The sequence below is a fragment of the Chiloscyllium plagiosum genome, chromosome 9 (assembly GCF_004010195.1).
Source record: "Chiloscyllium plagiosum isolate BGI_BamShark_2017 chromosome 9, ASM401019v2, whole genome shotgun sequence".
NCBI lineage: Eukaryota > Metazoa > Chordata > Chondrichthyes > Orectolobiformes > Hemiscylliidae > Chiloscyllium > Chiloscyllium plagiosum.
In genome coordinates, this window is record NC_057718.1 from 4,033,742 (window position 1) to 4,048,627 (window position 14,886).

Here is a 14,886-nt window from a genome sequence, read left to right on the forward strand (position 1 = left end):
TTTTTTAAAATTGATTCACCTTTCACAAAATCATGATGAATCTGTTTGGTGACATTAAGATTTTTGAAATATCCAGTGATTTCTTCCTTAATTATAGACTCTAACATTTTCTCAAACTCAGCTGTAGGGGTATGTATGGCAGATTTCCAATCCCAAAGTAAAGTAGGGGTTTAGATGAATTTTTATGACAATGCAGCAGTTTTAGGATCATTATTAACAAGATTTTTTTCCACAAGTCGAACACAATGGGTTTTAGATGCCCACAGTAAAATCTGATCTGTGCCTCTGGGTGATTAGTACAGAGACATAGTCAGGATGCCAAATTAAAACAAAGAATTCAGATGCTAGAGACCTGACACAATAACAGAAAGTGCTGGAGAAACTCAGCAGGTCTGGCAGCATCTATACAGTGAGAAACAAAAGTTTCATATTCAGTGACATTCTTTAGAACTGGATACACGGGATGTAGGCTAGCATTTATTGCCTGTCCCTAATTGCCCTTTAAGAAGGTGGTGGGCTTCCTACCTGTTGCCCTTGGGCTGTAGGTTGACTTCAATGAGATTAGGGAGGGAATTCCAGGATTTTCACCCAGCCACACAGAAGGAACAGTGAGGATGGTGAGTGACTTGGAGGGAAGCTTGTAGGTGGTGGTGTTCCCAAATATCTACTGCCCTTGTCCTTGCAGATGAAAATAGTAATGGAGTTGGAGATGATCACATGATCACGTTGAACAGCAGCAAAGGCTTGAGGGGCTGAATGGCCTTCTCCAACTACAACGACAACATGAGCACAGCTCGAGGGTAAGAGTTAGGAAACAATCTGTTTTATGGCTCATCCCCTTTCAGTACTCTGGATTGAAGAGCGTTTGTAAAATTAACTCCCTGTAAAAAGGTACATTTGAAATAATTGGATGTTACAAATGGTTAAGGGTGCACAGTAAGTTACAGATGCACTCAGATAAAAAGTGGTGAAGATGCTAATTCAAGGGGTCACTGACATTGTTTCCCCAAAGCCAGACCAAGAACACCTTTAGCTTCGTGTTCAGTCGGAGGAGAGGCTGGTTCAGGGTCACTGAGCAACCTTCCCTTTGACCTAGGTTTTTAAATCTGTCCTTGAGAGTGTTGATGTTGGTCTGATCAAACCTGCCTCATTGCAGTTTAATAAATTACACACAGAGTTTGGAGACAGTTTGAAATAAAGTGAATCCAAAGTATTTGTTATGTGGAAATCAGAGAGATTCATATCCCACCTGAACATTGATAATTAAGAAAAAATACAATTGTTATTTTCAATGAAAAGCACAAACAAGGGTCCAGATGTTATACAGTTACATACATAGGACAATTTACACAGTGCATTTGCAGAGGTTGTGAAGAACCATTGTGGTGTTGGCCACGTGATCTACAACACAAATTCTTTTGAAATTGTTTCTGGTTTTCTCTTTTTTTCATTGCAATGAGGAAATACTCCCTCTTTGCAATATCTCTCAATGCTACTTGCAAGCCGGCTTAAGCAAGCTTTTAACCAACTGAAACTCCTAATTCAAGAAAACCAGCTCTCATCTTCCTTCCAGTTAATCTTCAAATTAATCCAGTGAATTTGAAGGACATTTCTGCTGTCCATCAATAGCCGGGCCTGACCTAAGATCACCCTATGTCATTTGAACTTTTACCTTCTCTTTCTGCAAGGATTGCTAAGAGCATGCAAAGCACAGCAGGAGCAGACCATTCTGCTCATCAAATCTGCTCCTCTCACTCCAATACAATGACGTCTGATCTTCTGCCTCATCTCTATTTTCCTACCTGATCCCACAGATGGTGGAAAAGTGGTAACGTGATTAAATTAACAATCGAGGGGCCCAGTCTCATGTTCTGGGTCACTCGTTCAAACCCCACTGTGCGATGTAGCACTGTTTACATTCAGTTAGTCAAGTCTGGAATTGAAAGTGTCTCAATGATGGAGACCATGAGAATTGTCACCTACTGTTGTAAGAGCCCCTCTGGGATTCACTGATGCCCTTCAGGGAAGGACATCTGTCATCTTTACCTGCTCCAGCTGACAAGTGACTTCAGAAGCTCAACGTGACTGTTTCACACCTGCCCCTTTGTCATGACATGAGTTGAAAAGAGTGGTGCTGGAAAAGCACAGCAAGTCAGGCAGCATCTAAGGAGCAGGACAGATGACCTATCGAGCATGAGCTTTTCATCAGGAATGAGGGTGTGGCCAAAGGGAGCTGACAGATAAATGGGAGGGGTGGGGCTGGAGTAGAAGGAAACTGGGAAGGCGATAGGTCAATGAAGGTGGGGGGTGACAGTGATAGGTCAGAGAGGAGGGTGGAGTGGATAGGTGAGAAAGAAGATGGACAGGTAGGGCAGTCCAAAAAGGAGGTGCCATGTTTGGGGGGTTGGATCTGGGATAAGGTTGGGGGGGAAGGGAAATGAAGAAACTGGTGAAATCGACATTGATGCCATGTGGTTGCAGGTTCCCAAGGTGGAAGATGAGGCATTCTTCCTCCAGGCATCAGGTGGCTCGGGTTTGGCAGTGGAGGAGGCCCAGGACTTGCATGTCCTTGGCAGAGTGGGAGGGGGAGTTGAAGTGTTCGGCCACAGGGTGGTGTTTTTTTTTAATGGTTGTGTCACAAAGATGTTCTCTGAAATGTTCCGCAAGTAGGCATTCTCTCTCCCCAGTGCAGAGGAGACCACACCCAGAGCAACAGACACAGTAGATGACGTGTGTAAGTGCAGGTAAATCTCTGACGGATGTGGAAGGATCCTTTGGGGCCTTGGACGGTGGTGAGTAGGGAGGTGTGGGTGCAAGTTTTACACTTCATGTGGTGGCAAGGGAAGGTTCTGGGAGTGGAGTGTGGAATGGTAGGGGCTGTGGACCTAACAAGGGGGTCACGGAGGAAATGGTCTCTCTGAAAGACAGACAGGGCTGGAGAGGGAAATATATCCCTGGTGGTGAGGGCTGTTTGTAGATGGCAGAAATGGTGGAGGATGATGCCTTGTATCCAGAGGTTGGTGGGTTGAAGGTGAGGATTGGGAGTGGGGGGTCTGTCCTTGCTGTGCTTGGAGTAGTGGGGTTCAAGGGTGGAAGTGCAGGAGATACACTGGAGGACATTGTTGACCACTGGGAGGGGAAATTGTGGTCCTTGAAGAAGGAGGGCATTTGGGATGGTCTGTGTGGTGGAATTGGTCCTCCTGGGAGCAGATGCAGCAGAGGCAGAGGAATTGGGAGTAAGAGGCAGCATTTTTACAGGAGGCAGAGTGGGAGGAGGTGTAATCCAGGTAGCTGTGCAAGTCAGTGGGTTTTAAGTAGATGTCCCCGGTGAGTCTGTTGCCAGAAATGGAAATGGACAGGTCCAGGAAGGGGAGGGAGGTGTCTGAGATGATCCAGGTGAATTTGAGCTCAGGGCGGAAGGTATTTGTGAAATTGATGAACCATTCAATCTCCTTGCAGAAGCATGAGGTGGGCTGATACAGTCATCGATGTAGCAGAGGAAAAGGTGGGGAATGGTGCTGGTGTTGCTGCATAAGATAGACTGTTCCACGTACCCAACAAAGAGGCAGTTATAGCCGATGGCCATGCGGGTCCCCATGGTTTGGAGGAAGTGGGAGGATTGGAAGGAGAAATTGAGTGAGCACCAGTTCAGCCAATCAGATGAGTTTGTCAGTGGAAGCATACTGGTTGGGTTGGTGGAAAGGAAGTAACGGAGGGTCTTGGAGACCTTTGTCATGTCAGATGGATGTATACCGGGACTGAATGTCCATGGTGGAGATAAGGTGTTGGGGTCCAGGGAAACTACAGTCATGGAGGAGGTGGACGGCGTGGGTGGTGACCTGAATGTATGTGTGGAGCACCTGAACAAAGAAGGACATGATGGTATGTAGAGTTTGGTGGGGCAGGAGCAACTGAGACAATGGGTAGGCTGGCGCAGTCAGGATTGTGGATTTTGGGTGGAAGGTAGAATCGGGTGGTGTGGCATTCCCAGACAATGAGTTTGGAGCCTGTGGATGCTATATCCCTTGAAGTGGTGAGGTTGTGGATGGTCTGCGAGATAATAGTTTGGTGGTGTGATGTGAGGTTGTGCTCAGGGAGCAGTAAGAGTAAGTGTATACGAATTGGCACCTGACTTCTGCGGTGTACAGGTCAGTGTGCCAAACTCCCACTGCGCCCCCCACTTTGTCCGCTGGTTTGATGGTGAGGTTGTGGTTGGAATGGAGGGAGTGGAGGGCTGCGTGTTGCAAGGGTGAGAGGTCATCTACTGTGTACGTTACTCTGGGTGTGATCTCCTCTACACTGGGGAGACAGGATGCCTACTTGTGGAATGCTTCAGAGAATATCTCTGGGACACATTCACTAAAAAAACCCCACTAGCCTATGGCTGAACACTTTAACTCTCCCTCCCACTCCACCAAGGATATGCAAGTCCTGGGTGTCCTCCACTGCCAAACTCTAGCCACCTGACGCCTGGAGGAAGAACGCCACATCTTCTGCCTTGGAACCCTCTAACCACATGGGATCAATGTCAATTTCATCAGTTTCTTCATTTCTCCTCTCCCCACCTCACCCTAGTCCAAGGCTTCCAACTTGGCACCATCCTCTTGACCTGTCCTAGCTGCCCATCTTCCTTCCCATCTATCCGTTCCATCCTCCTTTCCAAACTATCACCACCTCCATCCAGCTATTGTATTCCCAGCTATCTTCCCCCAGCCCCAGCCCCACCCCCACCCCCACTTCCATTTATCTCTCAGCCTCCTTGGGTCACCCCCTCATTCCTGATGAAAAGTTTATGCTCAAAACATCGAATTTCCTGCTCCTCGGATGCTGCCTGACCAGTTGTGCATTTCCAGCATCACACGTTTTGACTCTGATCTCCAGATTCTGCAATCCTCACTTTCTCCTCCGTCATGACATGGCATGTTACTCATTTCAAGGAGAGTTAGGGATGAGCAACAAATGCTGACCTTGCCAGGGATGTCCACATCGCCTGAAAATATAACAATTTTAGAAACCTTAACTTCCTGAGAAACTAAAAATCTGTATCTAGAATATGCTCAAGATCTGAGCACTTACAGATCTCTGGGGTCCAGAATTTGAAAGATTTGCTGTCGGTCAGGAAGTGTCTCCACATCTCTATCCAAAATAATCAACCCCTTATTCAGAGAATAGAACAGAGAACATAGAACATAGAACAATACAGCACAGAACAGGCCCTTCGGCCCACGATGTTGTGCCGAACCTCTAACCTAGATTAAGTACCCATCCATGTACCTATCCAAATGCCGCTTAAAGGTCGCCAATGATTCCGACTCTACCACTCTCTGGGTAAAGAACCCACTCCTGACATCTCCCCTATACCTTCCACCCTTCACCTTAAATTTATGTCCCCTTGTAACACTCTGTTGTACCCGGGGAAAAGGTTTCTGACTGTCTACTCTATCTATGCCTCTGATCATCTTATAAACCTCTATCAAGTCACCCCTCATCCTACGCCGTTCCAACGAGAAAAGGCCGGAAAAGGCCGAGAACTCTCAACCTATCCTCGTATGACTTCCTCTCCATTCCAGGCAACATCCTGGTAAATCTTCTCTGCACCCTCTCCAAAGCTTCCACATCTTTCCTAAAGTGAGGCGACCAGAACTGCACACAGTACTCCAACTGTGGCCTAACCAAAGTCCTGTACAGTTGCAACATCACTTCATGACTCTTGAATTCAATCCCTCTGCTAATGAACGATGATACTCCATAGGCCTTCTTACAAACTCTATCCACCTGAGTGGCAACCTTCAAAGATCTATGTACATAGACCCCAAGATCCCTCTGTTCCTCCACCTGACTAAGAACCCTACCATTAACCCTGTATTCCGCATTCTTATTTGTTCTTCCAAAATGGACAACCTCACACTTGGCAGGGTTGAACTCTATCTGCCACTCCTCAGCCCAGCTCTGCATCATATCTAAGTCTCTTTGCAGCCGACAACAGCCCTCCTCACTATCCACATCTCCACCAATCTTCGTATCATCTGCAAATTTACTGACCCACCCTTCGACTCCCTCATCCAAGTCATTAATAAAAATTACTCTACCCTGCACTGCTCTACCCTCATCCACATGCATGGTAACCTCCTCGAAGAATTCAACAAGACTTGTAAGGCAAGACCTCCCCTTCACAAATCCGTGCTGGCTGTCCCTAATCAAGCAGTGTCTTTCCAGATACTCATAAATCCTATCCCTCAGTACCCTTTCCATTACTTTGCCTACCACAGAAGTAAGACTAACAGGCCTGTAATTCCCGGGGTTATCCCTATTCCCTTTTTTGACCTCCATTGAGCTCATTCTTCAACACACCTCAAAAGGTTAAAAGCACCTCACAAACACATGAAAAGAATGATTCCTGCTCTGTCTGAGCATTCATTCCATTTCACTCTTCACTAAAATCACCTTCATTATTTTTACTTTGATTTTACACAATTGTTTAGTTATCTGTCCAGCTTTAAACATTTGAATAAAAATAAATATGTGCCCCTGACTTCATCCCACCCTGAAGCCAGGAGGGAAAGCAGCCTGTCAGTGTCTATTATGTGATGGAACAGCATTCTTCCACACTCCCAACATTACAGACACGTTCTACTCAATCTTATGTCAAAGGCCAACTCTCCTCACTAATCCCTACTCCACCCCCACCCGACCCAACACCCCCACCCCTCACCCCAGCCCTTGTTTCACCCTCTCTCGGGTAAGCTTGGATATGGAGGCAAACTGTGTAGTCCTCCTTTGGGTATCTAATCTAGTCATATACTCCAGTTTGTTGAGAGCATTAAAATTACAAGAAATGAAACTAAAATAATGAAGCTGTTTAATAATTGCAGGAAATGTGTAAATGCTTGCATTATGGATTCCTAAAATATACTATTTTACAATTTCAGAATAAAAGGTGTGAGTTTCGTGTTCAGCATTGAGACAGGTGAGCGGGTAAAGATTGCAGATCGTAACCACTCACTCCCTCCATTGAGCTCATTCTTCAACACACCTCAAAAGGTTAAAAGCACCTCACAAACACATGAAAAGAATGATTCCTGCTCTGTCTGAGCATTCATTCCATTTCACTCTTCACTAAAATCACCTTCATTATTTTTACTTTGATTTTACACAATTGTTTAGTTATCTGTCCAGCTTTAAACATTTGAATAAAAATAAAATCCCTGCCATTCTAAAATGCCTTAAATAAATCTGCAATTGGTTCAACCCCTAGTCCAAAGTATGTTTGTTTTGTTCAGCGCAGTTACATGAGACACTGAAGTCAGTCTTCTCAAATCAGCTCATTGATTCCCTGCTAATGACAAAACCCAAGGCAGGCAAGGGTCTCATATGACGAAGATGAGTCCATATGAATCTTTAGTGGGAAAGCATGTGAACGAGGTTCGGGAGTTCAGAATCCGGGTGTTCTTGGTCACCAGGGCAGTTTAATTTTGTTGAGTTTAACAAGGGAGAACCTCCTGCTAAGTTTGGGGAGGAATCTAAGTTAAATAAAATAGGGAGGTCTCTCTGGCTTCTGCTCAGCTCACATCCTGAGAGACAATGCTGCTGGTGAGTGGGCTCATGGGGTGACCAGATTCCTAGGCTTTCAAAGGGACTGTCTCAGTTTCTCAAACTCTGCTGAGTTCCTGATAATTTCCCGAAAATAGTTCAAATAGCTCAGTTCTCATCTTTTCCCTAGCTGAGAATGTAATCTGGGTCTTAGGAGAGAGTCAGTCTGACGTAATTGTTTTTTTCCCTGGAAGCCCCCATTACTTCACCTAGCGCAGTGAATCCTATATCCTTGGAAGAGGCTTGACAGTAAGGTACAACTTTTTCAAGGTCAACATCATGTATCTCCTCTGCCAATACTCAGCCTCTCTCCTCGGCCTTCACCTCACCCCTGCCAGAGAAAGTAGGAGCAGGAAGAGGCCATTCAGCCCTTCGAGCCTACTCTGCCATTCAATATGAAGATGGCTAATTATCTAACTCACTATCCTGTTCTTGTTTTCTCTTCCCCCAAGCTTTTTGATCTCTTTAGCCCTAAGAAATATGTCTAACTCCTTCTTGAAAATAGTTAATGTTTTAGTTTCAACCACTTCCTGTGATAGAGAGTTCCACTGGCTTCCCAATCGCTGGGTGAAGACATTTCTTGTTATCTCAGTCCTAAATTGCCTACTCCATATCCTTGGACTGTGAGCCCTCGTTCTGGACTCCAAAGGAGCTGTCTTTAGCACCGAAGGCCCCTTTGTGGATGACCTTTTAGAAACAAAGTGTAAGAGAAGGTCACCAACTCCAGCTGGAGATAGTCCGGAAAGTGTCATCATGTGACTATTACCCCCGCCACCCTCATTCCCCACCCACCCCAATTTCAATGCTCAACCTTGAGACTCCTCCCACTGGTCACCCAATGTGTTAATCTTCAGCGATGCCCCTCTTTCCCATGCCTGTTAAACTCATCTTGGTTTCTAACTTAAAAATCTGGTCACCTTATGGACTCACTGCCCAGAGACTTCAATCTGTCAGGAAGCTGCATCCTGGAAATTCAGGAATAGTTATCAAGCAGAAATATCAATAAGCGATTGTGATGACCCATTATCCCTGTTGCTGCTGATTTTGGAGTTAATGGTAGCAAACACTGCTCCTCGTCACTTGCAGAAGAATTGATTTCTCTTCTCTATGTATGTTTAATGGTAGCGTACTCAGTTGTCTCCTCAGTCATCACCATAACTTGTCCTGTGGTTTTCTTTCGGAAGAAATGGATATCAGCGTAATACAGCTCCCCTTCCTCCAACTGAAACACAATGGAAGATACAGAATTTTTACTACAGCTAGTATCAAGCCCCTTCTGCACCCACTCTCCGCACATACTGCACCAGAGAACAAACTCTTCAACCGCTCATCAGGGACAAAGTCTGGATCCGATCGTTGGATGTGAAGGTCCCAACAGGCTTTCAACTAAAGGTACAGGCCCTTTGAACAGCTCCAGAAGCTTCTCTTTGATGAACCCACAGCCCTTCCTCCTAGCAGAAACAGTGCCAGCTGGGGTACTGAAATGGGGGAAGGGCAGTTCAAATAATCATTTTGCCGGTAAAGGAACCTGCGTATTGCTAATTAAAGATCATTTTAACAAAGTTTCATGTTCAAATGCACTCATAAGGATATTCCATAAGAATACAAATAATACCATCCAATATTAAAACTACAGGAGAGGAGCGTGCTGAACTCTGATTGTTAGAAGGGTTGTCATGGAGAGTATATCCAATGGTGCTGTTTGACAGTTAACTGCCAGGCTTTGTTAAATTTAAAACCAATCAGGTTGAAGCTGACTGGTCAATGAACCAGCATGCATGTCACATATCTTGCTAATTTGAATCAAATACAGAATAAGGGCATCCTTTTGGCTTCAAAGAACAAGGTCCTGTGTATCGATATGCATAGCTTTCTGTAAAGGCAAGTACAGCACACTACAGGCCTGGTGAACTGGGCTGTCAGTGAAATTCCTCACATATTCTGGATTATCCAGCAAATAGTGTCCAACATGAACATTAACATCTACCATCAGACAAGATTCTGCAATGGGGAGGCTCAGGAGAGCTCTCAGCTGTCCTCCACAGATGCATTGTAGGTGGCTTGCCCAAATACTGATAAAAGACACTAGCTGGAGGGCAAACTGAGGGTGAGGGTAAACTGAAGATGAGGGTGACTGTGCAGGAGGTTCCATTCAGGGAGCTCGTGCAAGTAAGGAGTCAGCATAGGATAGAGAGGCAATCACTGCATGAAGAAGAGACGAAGGATTTCAGATTTTTCCATCATACTGGTCAAAGTTTTTTCCATTTTCAGATCACATGACATAGGAGCAAAAGTAGACCATTCTGCCCATCAAGTCTGTTCTGCCATTCAATGAGATCATGGCTGATTTAATAATTCTCAGTTCCACTTTCCTGCCTTTTCCCTCATAATCCTTGATTCCCTTCCTTAGTAAAAGTCACTTGTATAGTTTAAACTTCGGTTTTCCAAACCATAGACAACACAAATCAAATCCGAGAGCCTGACCTCATAAGCCATGAGAAAACACACTCCAATTGCTAAGACATTGGCTGCAATCTGTGGCTGAGGCTGTCTGTACCTGCAGACTGATTATAAACTATTTCACAGAAACAGAACCGTTTCCATCAAAACCGAGCATGTTTGGTTCGGCACTCAGTGCTAGTTTGCTCCACACACAGCTCACCACCACTTTCCCGTGGCATTGGATAATAAATGCTGAGCTAACCCATGAATCTCCAATCATGTGAAGGAATAAAGAAAAAACATTGATAAAGGGAACATTTCAAACCCCTCCCAACAGGGTGCCCAATAAGGTGGAACCAAACAACAGAAGAAGAGAGCAGGGATGGAGGAGAAAGCAACCTTGACAAACCTTTGACAGAGTTACCTCAGAGTTAAGGGAGAATTCAGAGACCTTGCTCTGCTCTATAAGGGAATGATTCTGAAAGAGTTAATGTTGCAATGGCACTAAGCTCCACCCAATCTCATTTGTCACACATTCTTGGATAGAAAATATTAGTCTTGAATGAGATCCCAGTTGAGTCACACTTAGTTCCAGACTACTTGAAGATGGTCAGTGTAACTTGTACCAATTGCTATCATGTAATAAACTATCTTTCCTTGTTTAAGACAAGGCCCTCTTCAAGTTTAGAACCTGTAGCACTTATGATTAGACAAGCCTTTAAACACAGCATAGCAAACAAGATTATGAAGAGAGGTTGGATTGATTAGGACAATATTGCTGGAGTTTCATAGAATGAGAGGTTTGTCATAGAAACTTTTAATATTTTGATTGGACAAGATGCAGGAAGGATGTCCCCAATAACCTGGGAATCCAAATCAAGAATCACAGTCAAAGAAGATAGGGTAAACCATTCAGAACTGAGGTGAGGAGAAATGTCTTCACCCACAGAGTTGGGAGCCTGTGGAGTTCTCTAACACAGAGAGTGGTTGAAGCCAAAACATTACATATTTTGAAGGAGATAAACATAGGTCTAAAGGGATCAAATGGTATGGAGGGATGGGAAAACAAGAGAACAGGCGATTGAGTTGGATGTTCAGTCATGATAATCTTGAATAGCACAGCAGGCTCAAAGGGCTGAATGGCCTACTCTGGCTCCAAATTTCTATGCGTCTATGATTGAAGACAGTGATCAAGCTCAACCATCGAAATTCAAAATATTACAGATCCTTGATCAGAATTGGAGCATTTTATCGTTCCATTCAGAATGACTTCCTGATGATTTGAAGCAACCATCTTTCCAGCGAGGTTTTTGTGGCTCAGCAGATCACTGAGTAACTCTTACAGAGTCTGGCTGGTAGGACCTGGGGTACTCCAACCAGCTCCACAGGAGTGGGGAGGAGGCTCAGGTTTAAATGGAGCTGGTGGGTCACAATCAAGGCAGGGGTAGCACCTGACACTAGAAAGGTCACATGACCAGAGAATACAGCCAGTCACAATACACCTTTCCAACTTGTTCTCCCTCTCTCAAGGTTTATCCAGAATCAGGAGCCATGAGATTACAACTGGAGTTAGAGGTTGCTCAGGGATAATGTCAGCAAACAATTCCACAGAGGTTAGTAGAATGGGAATCTGGAATTATTCATCTACAAAAAGTAAAGCAGGAAGTCCATGGCACATTTGAAAATGGACACTGATCTTTGTTTTGTGTTAGACAAGATCAAGGCAGCTAAATACAATTCTCATACAGGTCAGCCATAATCTCTTTGAATGGACCAACAATCCAAAGGCTTGAATTCGACATGATCATGGCTGATCATCCAGCTCTGTCCCCCGTTCCTGCTTCCTCCCCATAGCCTTTGATCACTTCAGCCTGAAGAACGAGATCTATCTCCTTCTGGATAATATTCAATGTTGTGGCCTTAACCACTTTTCATTATCCTATGTTACCCCATTCTGAATAATTAATGCACAAGATACTTGTTAAACCTCAGTTGGAGTATTGAGTACAGTTGTGGGTGTCACATTAAAGGAAAGATGTGAATGCAATGGAGAGAGAGCATACAGAAGTGATTTACAAGAACAGTTTCAGGGATGAGAAACTTCAGCAATCAGGACAGTTTGAAGAAGTTGAGACAATTCCGAAATCTGGTAGAGGATTTCAAAATCATGAACGGGTTGGACAGAGCAGATAAGGAGAAGCTGTTTCTGCTCATAAAAAAATCACAAATAAGAGGGCATAGATTGAAAGTGATTTGGAAGTAAAGCAAGGGTCATGAGAGAAAAAAACTTTTTCATACAATGCGTGACCAGGATGTTGAATGCACTGCCTGGAAATGTGATGGAAGCAGGTTCAATTGAGGCACTTAGAGAGGTATTGGATAGTTATTTGAGATAATGTGAAAAGGTATGGTTAGAAAGCTGATCAGCACTTGGTAGTGACGCATGTTTGAAGAGCTGGAGCAAGCTCAATGGGCCAAATGCCCCCTTTCTGCACCATAACAATTCTGTAATCCTGTGATGTGTGCTTCGATCCAAGCTGTCGCAGGTTAAATAGTAACTCAGTGCGATTACTGGAATACGTGCACACACTGTTTCCCTGTAAAAGTGGTTCCTTCACAACATCACAACTAACATCGAAAAGAATGAAGGCAAACCAAACAGGGTTACAGAGAGGGAACTGTAATGGATGGTAACAGGATGATAACTGTTTATGTTCAATACTTACTGGAGTAGGGGCCTGTTCGTTTTTCTGCACTTTTTCTGAAATAAAATAAGAATTTCCAAGTTTATTTTCACTGTCATTTCTGGCTGATTATAACAGGATTGTTGACAAAAATATTGAGTTATACTGAATGTCTGATGATTAGCTATACATTCGGATGGTCCATACTAAGGGACTGCAGCACTGTCAGGGGGACAGTGCTGAGGGACTACTGTACTGTCAGAAGATCAGTACTGAGGCAGTGCTGCACTGTCAGAAGGTCAGCGCTTAGGGAGTGCTGCACAGTCGGAGGGTCAACACTGAGCGAGTTCTGCACTGTCAGAGGGTTAGTACTGAGGAAGTGCCGCACAGACAGAGGGTCAGTATTGGGGGGGGTGCACTGTTGGAGGGCCAGTACTGAGGGAGTGCCGCACTGACAGAGGGTCAGTACTGAGGAAGCATTGTTCTGTCGAAAAGTCAGTACTGAGGGAGTGCTGCACTGTAGGAGGGTCAATGCTGAGGGAGTGCTGCACTGTCAGAGGGTCAGTGCTGTGGGAATGCTGCACTGTCAAAGGGTCAGTACTGAGGGAGTGCTGCACTGTCAAAGGGTCGTGCTGAGGGAGTGCTGCACTGTCAGAGGGTCAGTACTAAGGGAGTGCTGCACTGTTGGGAGAGCCACTTGAGAAGGAATGGTCTTCCCCTTCCTTCTGTGCTCCAGTTTTGCTCGGTCCCTCATCCTTGACCCTAACAAATGATTGAGGAGAAAGTGAGGTCTGCAGATGCTGGAGATCAGAGATGGACTTGCTGCGCTTTTCCAGCAACACATTTCCATCCCTAACAAATGATTGGCTGCAGGTGCTGAAGCTGACTTGTTTCACTGATGACTTCCATCCCAGTCTCAGGGTTAGGCATATCCCTGTGGCCTGATAGAGGGAGCGTATCTCTACGGCTGTCTGTCTGATGTCTTCAAGCTGAGTGCTTGAAAATAACATTGGGCAGAAAAACCATCTTACTGATATTTCATAATTAATATTAAGCAATCAATATCACCTGGAATGATCATTACTGTGGATTTGAATTTGTTTTCTTACCACTGACTGTTGCATAGACCGTATTAAGCTCTTCTTCAGAGGTCCTGTTTGATATGGTGCAGAAATATAAAGTCAATGATTTAATATCGGGACTGCAGAAGTAGAAAAGAATGTCAAAGTGATGGAGAATGTCCGTTATTCTGTCAAATAAACCTTGCACATGTTGGAAGGTGCCAACTGGTGCCTACTTCTCCCATCATGATAGGTTTAGGTTTAACAAACCAAAGCTGTTCCCATTGGCTGATGGAACAAGGACTGGCAGGTGCATATTGAAGGATTTGGATGAGAAAAGCAGAGCGGATCTGAGGAAGATCTCTGTAACCAGGGGTGGGAATGACCAGAACACTGGTGCCTGTGAGGAGAGTGGAAGGGGAGAGAATGAATGATTTCAAAAAGAGATTAGAAGGGCACTTGAGGGAAATGATCTTGCACAGTTATAGGACAGAGCAGGGAGGTACATTGATGAGATTGAGCCACATTGAGCTAGTATGGATGTGATGGGAAGAATAGCCTACTTCTTTGCTGTAAATGACTTGAGAATGAAAGGATGTATTTGAGTGTGACCAACAAATTTCTTCAGATACACCAAAACTTAATGTTAGCAGCTGAGAGACTAAGCTACAGAGGACTGAGGTTTGTAAAGAAGAGGTGTTAGCAGTTCTGGAGAGTATGAAAATAGATAAGTCCCCTGCGCCAGTTGGGATATATCCTAGGATTCTCTGGGAAGCTAAGGAGGAGATTGTAGAATGTTTAGCTTTGGTCTTTGTGTCATCATTGTCTACAGAAATAGTGCCAGAAGACTGGAGGCTAGCAAATATCCCCTTGTTCAAGAAGGGGAGTAGAGACAACCCTGGTAATTATAGTCCACTGGACCTTACTTCAGTTGTGGGTAAAGTGTTGGAAAGAATTGGAAAAGCTAGGATTTATAATCATCTAGAAAGGAATAAATTCATTAGGGATAGTCAACACAGTTTTGTGAAGGGTAGGTTGTGCCTCACAAACCTTATTGAGATCCTTGAGAAAGTGACCTAATATATGGATGAAGGTAAAGCGGTTGATGT

At 44.5% G+C, this 14,886-nt stretch overlaps 1 protein-coding gene across 3 annotated transcripts in view; it reads right to left on the minus strand.

Annotated features, from left to right (window-relative positions):
• Positions 1-6,842: 6,842 nt before the first annotated feature.
• LOC122552550 (V-set and immunoglobulin domain-containing protein 1-like) overlaps positions 6,843-14,886 on the minus strand; it is a 93,252-nt gene continuing 85,208 nt past the window's right edge. For all 3 annotated transcript variants that reach the window (XM_043695245.1, XM_043695246.1, XM_043695244.1), the window contains 3 exons: positions 13,826-13,869; positions 12,759-12,793; positions 6,843-8,812 (listed from right to left, as the gene is read on the minus strand). In XM_043695245.1, coding sequence (XP_043551180.1) covers positions 8,696-8,812; positions 12,759-12,793; positions 13,826-13,869 — 196 coding nt within the window. In that variant the 3' untranslated portion in view covers positions 6,843-8,695. The remainder of the gene's footprint in view (positions 8,813-12,758; positions 12,794-13,825; positions 13,870-14,886) is intronic.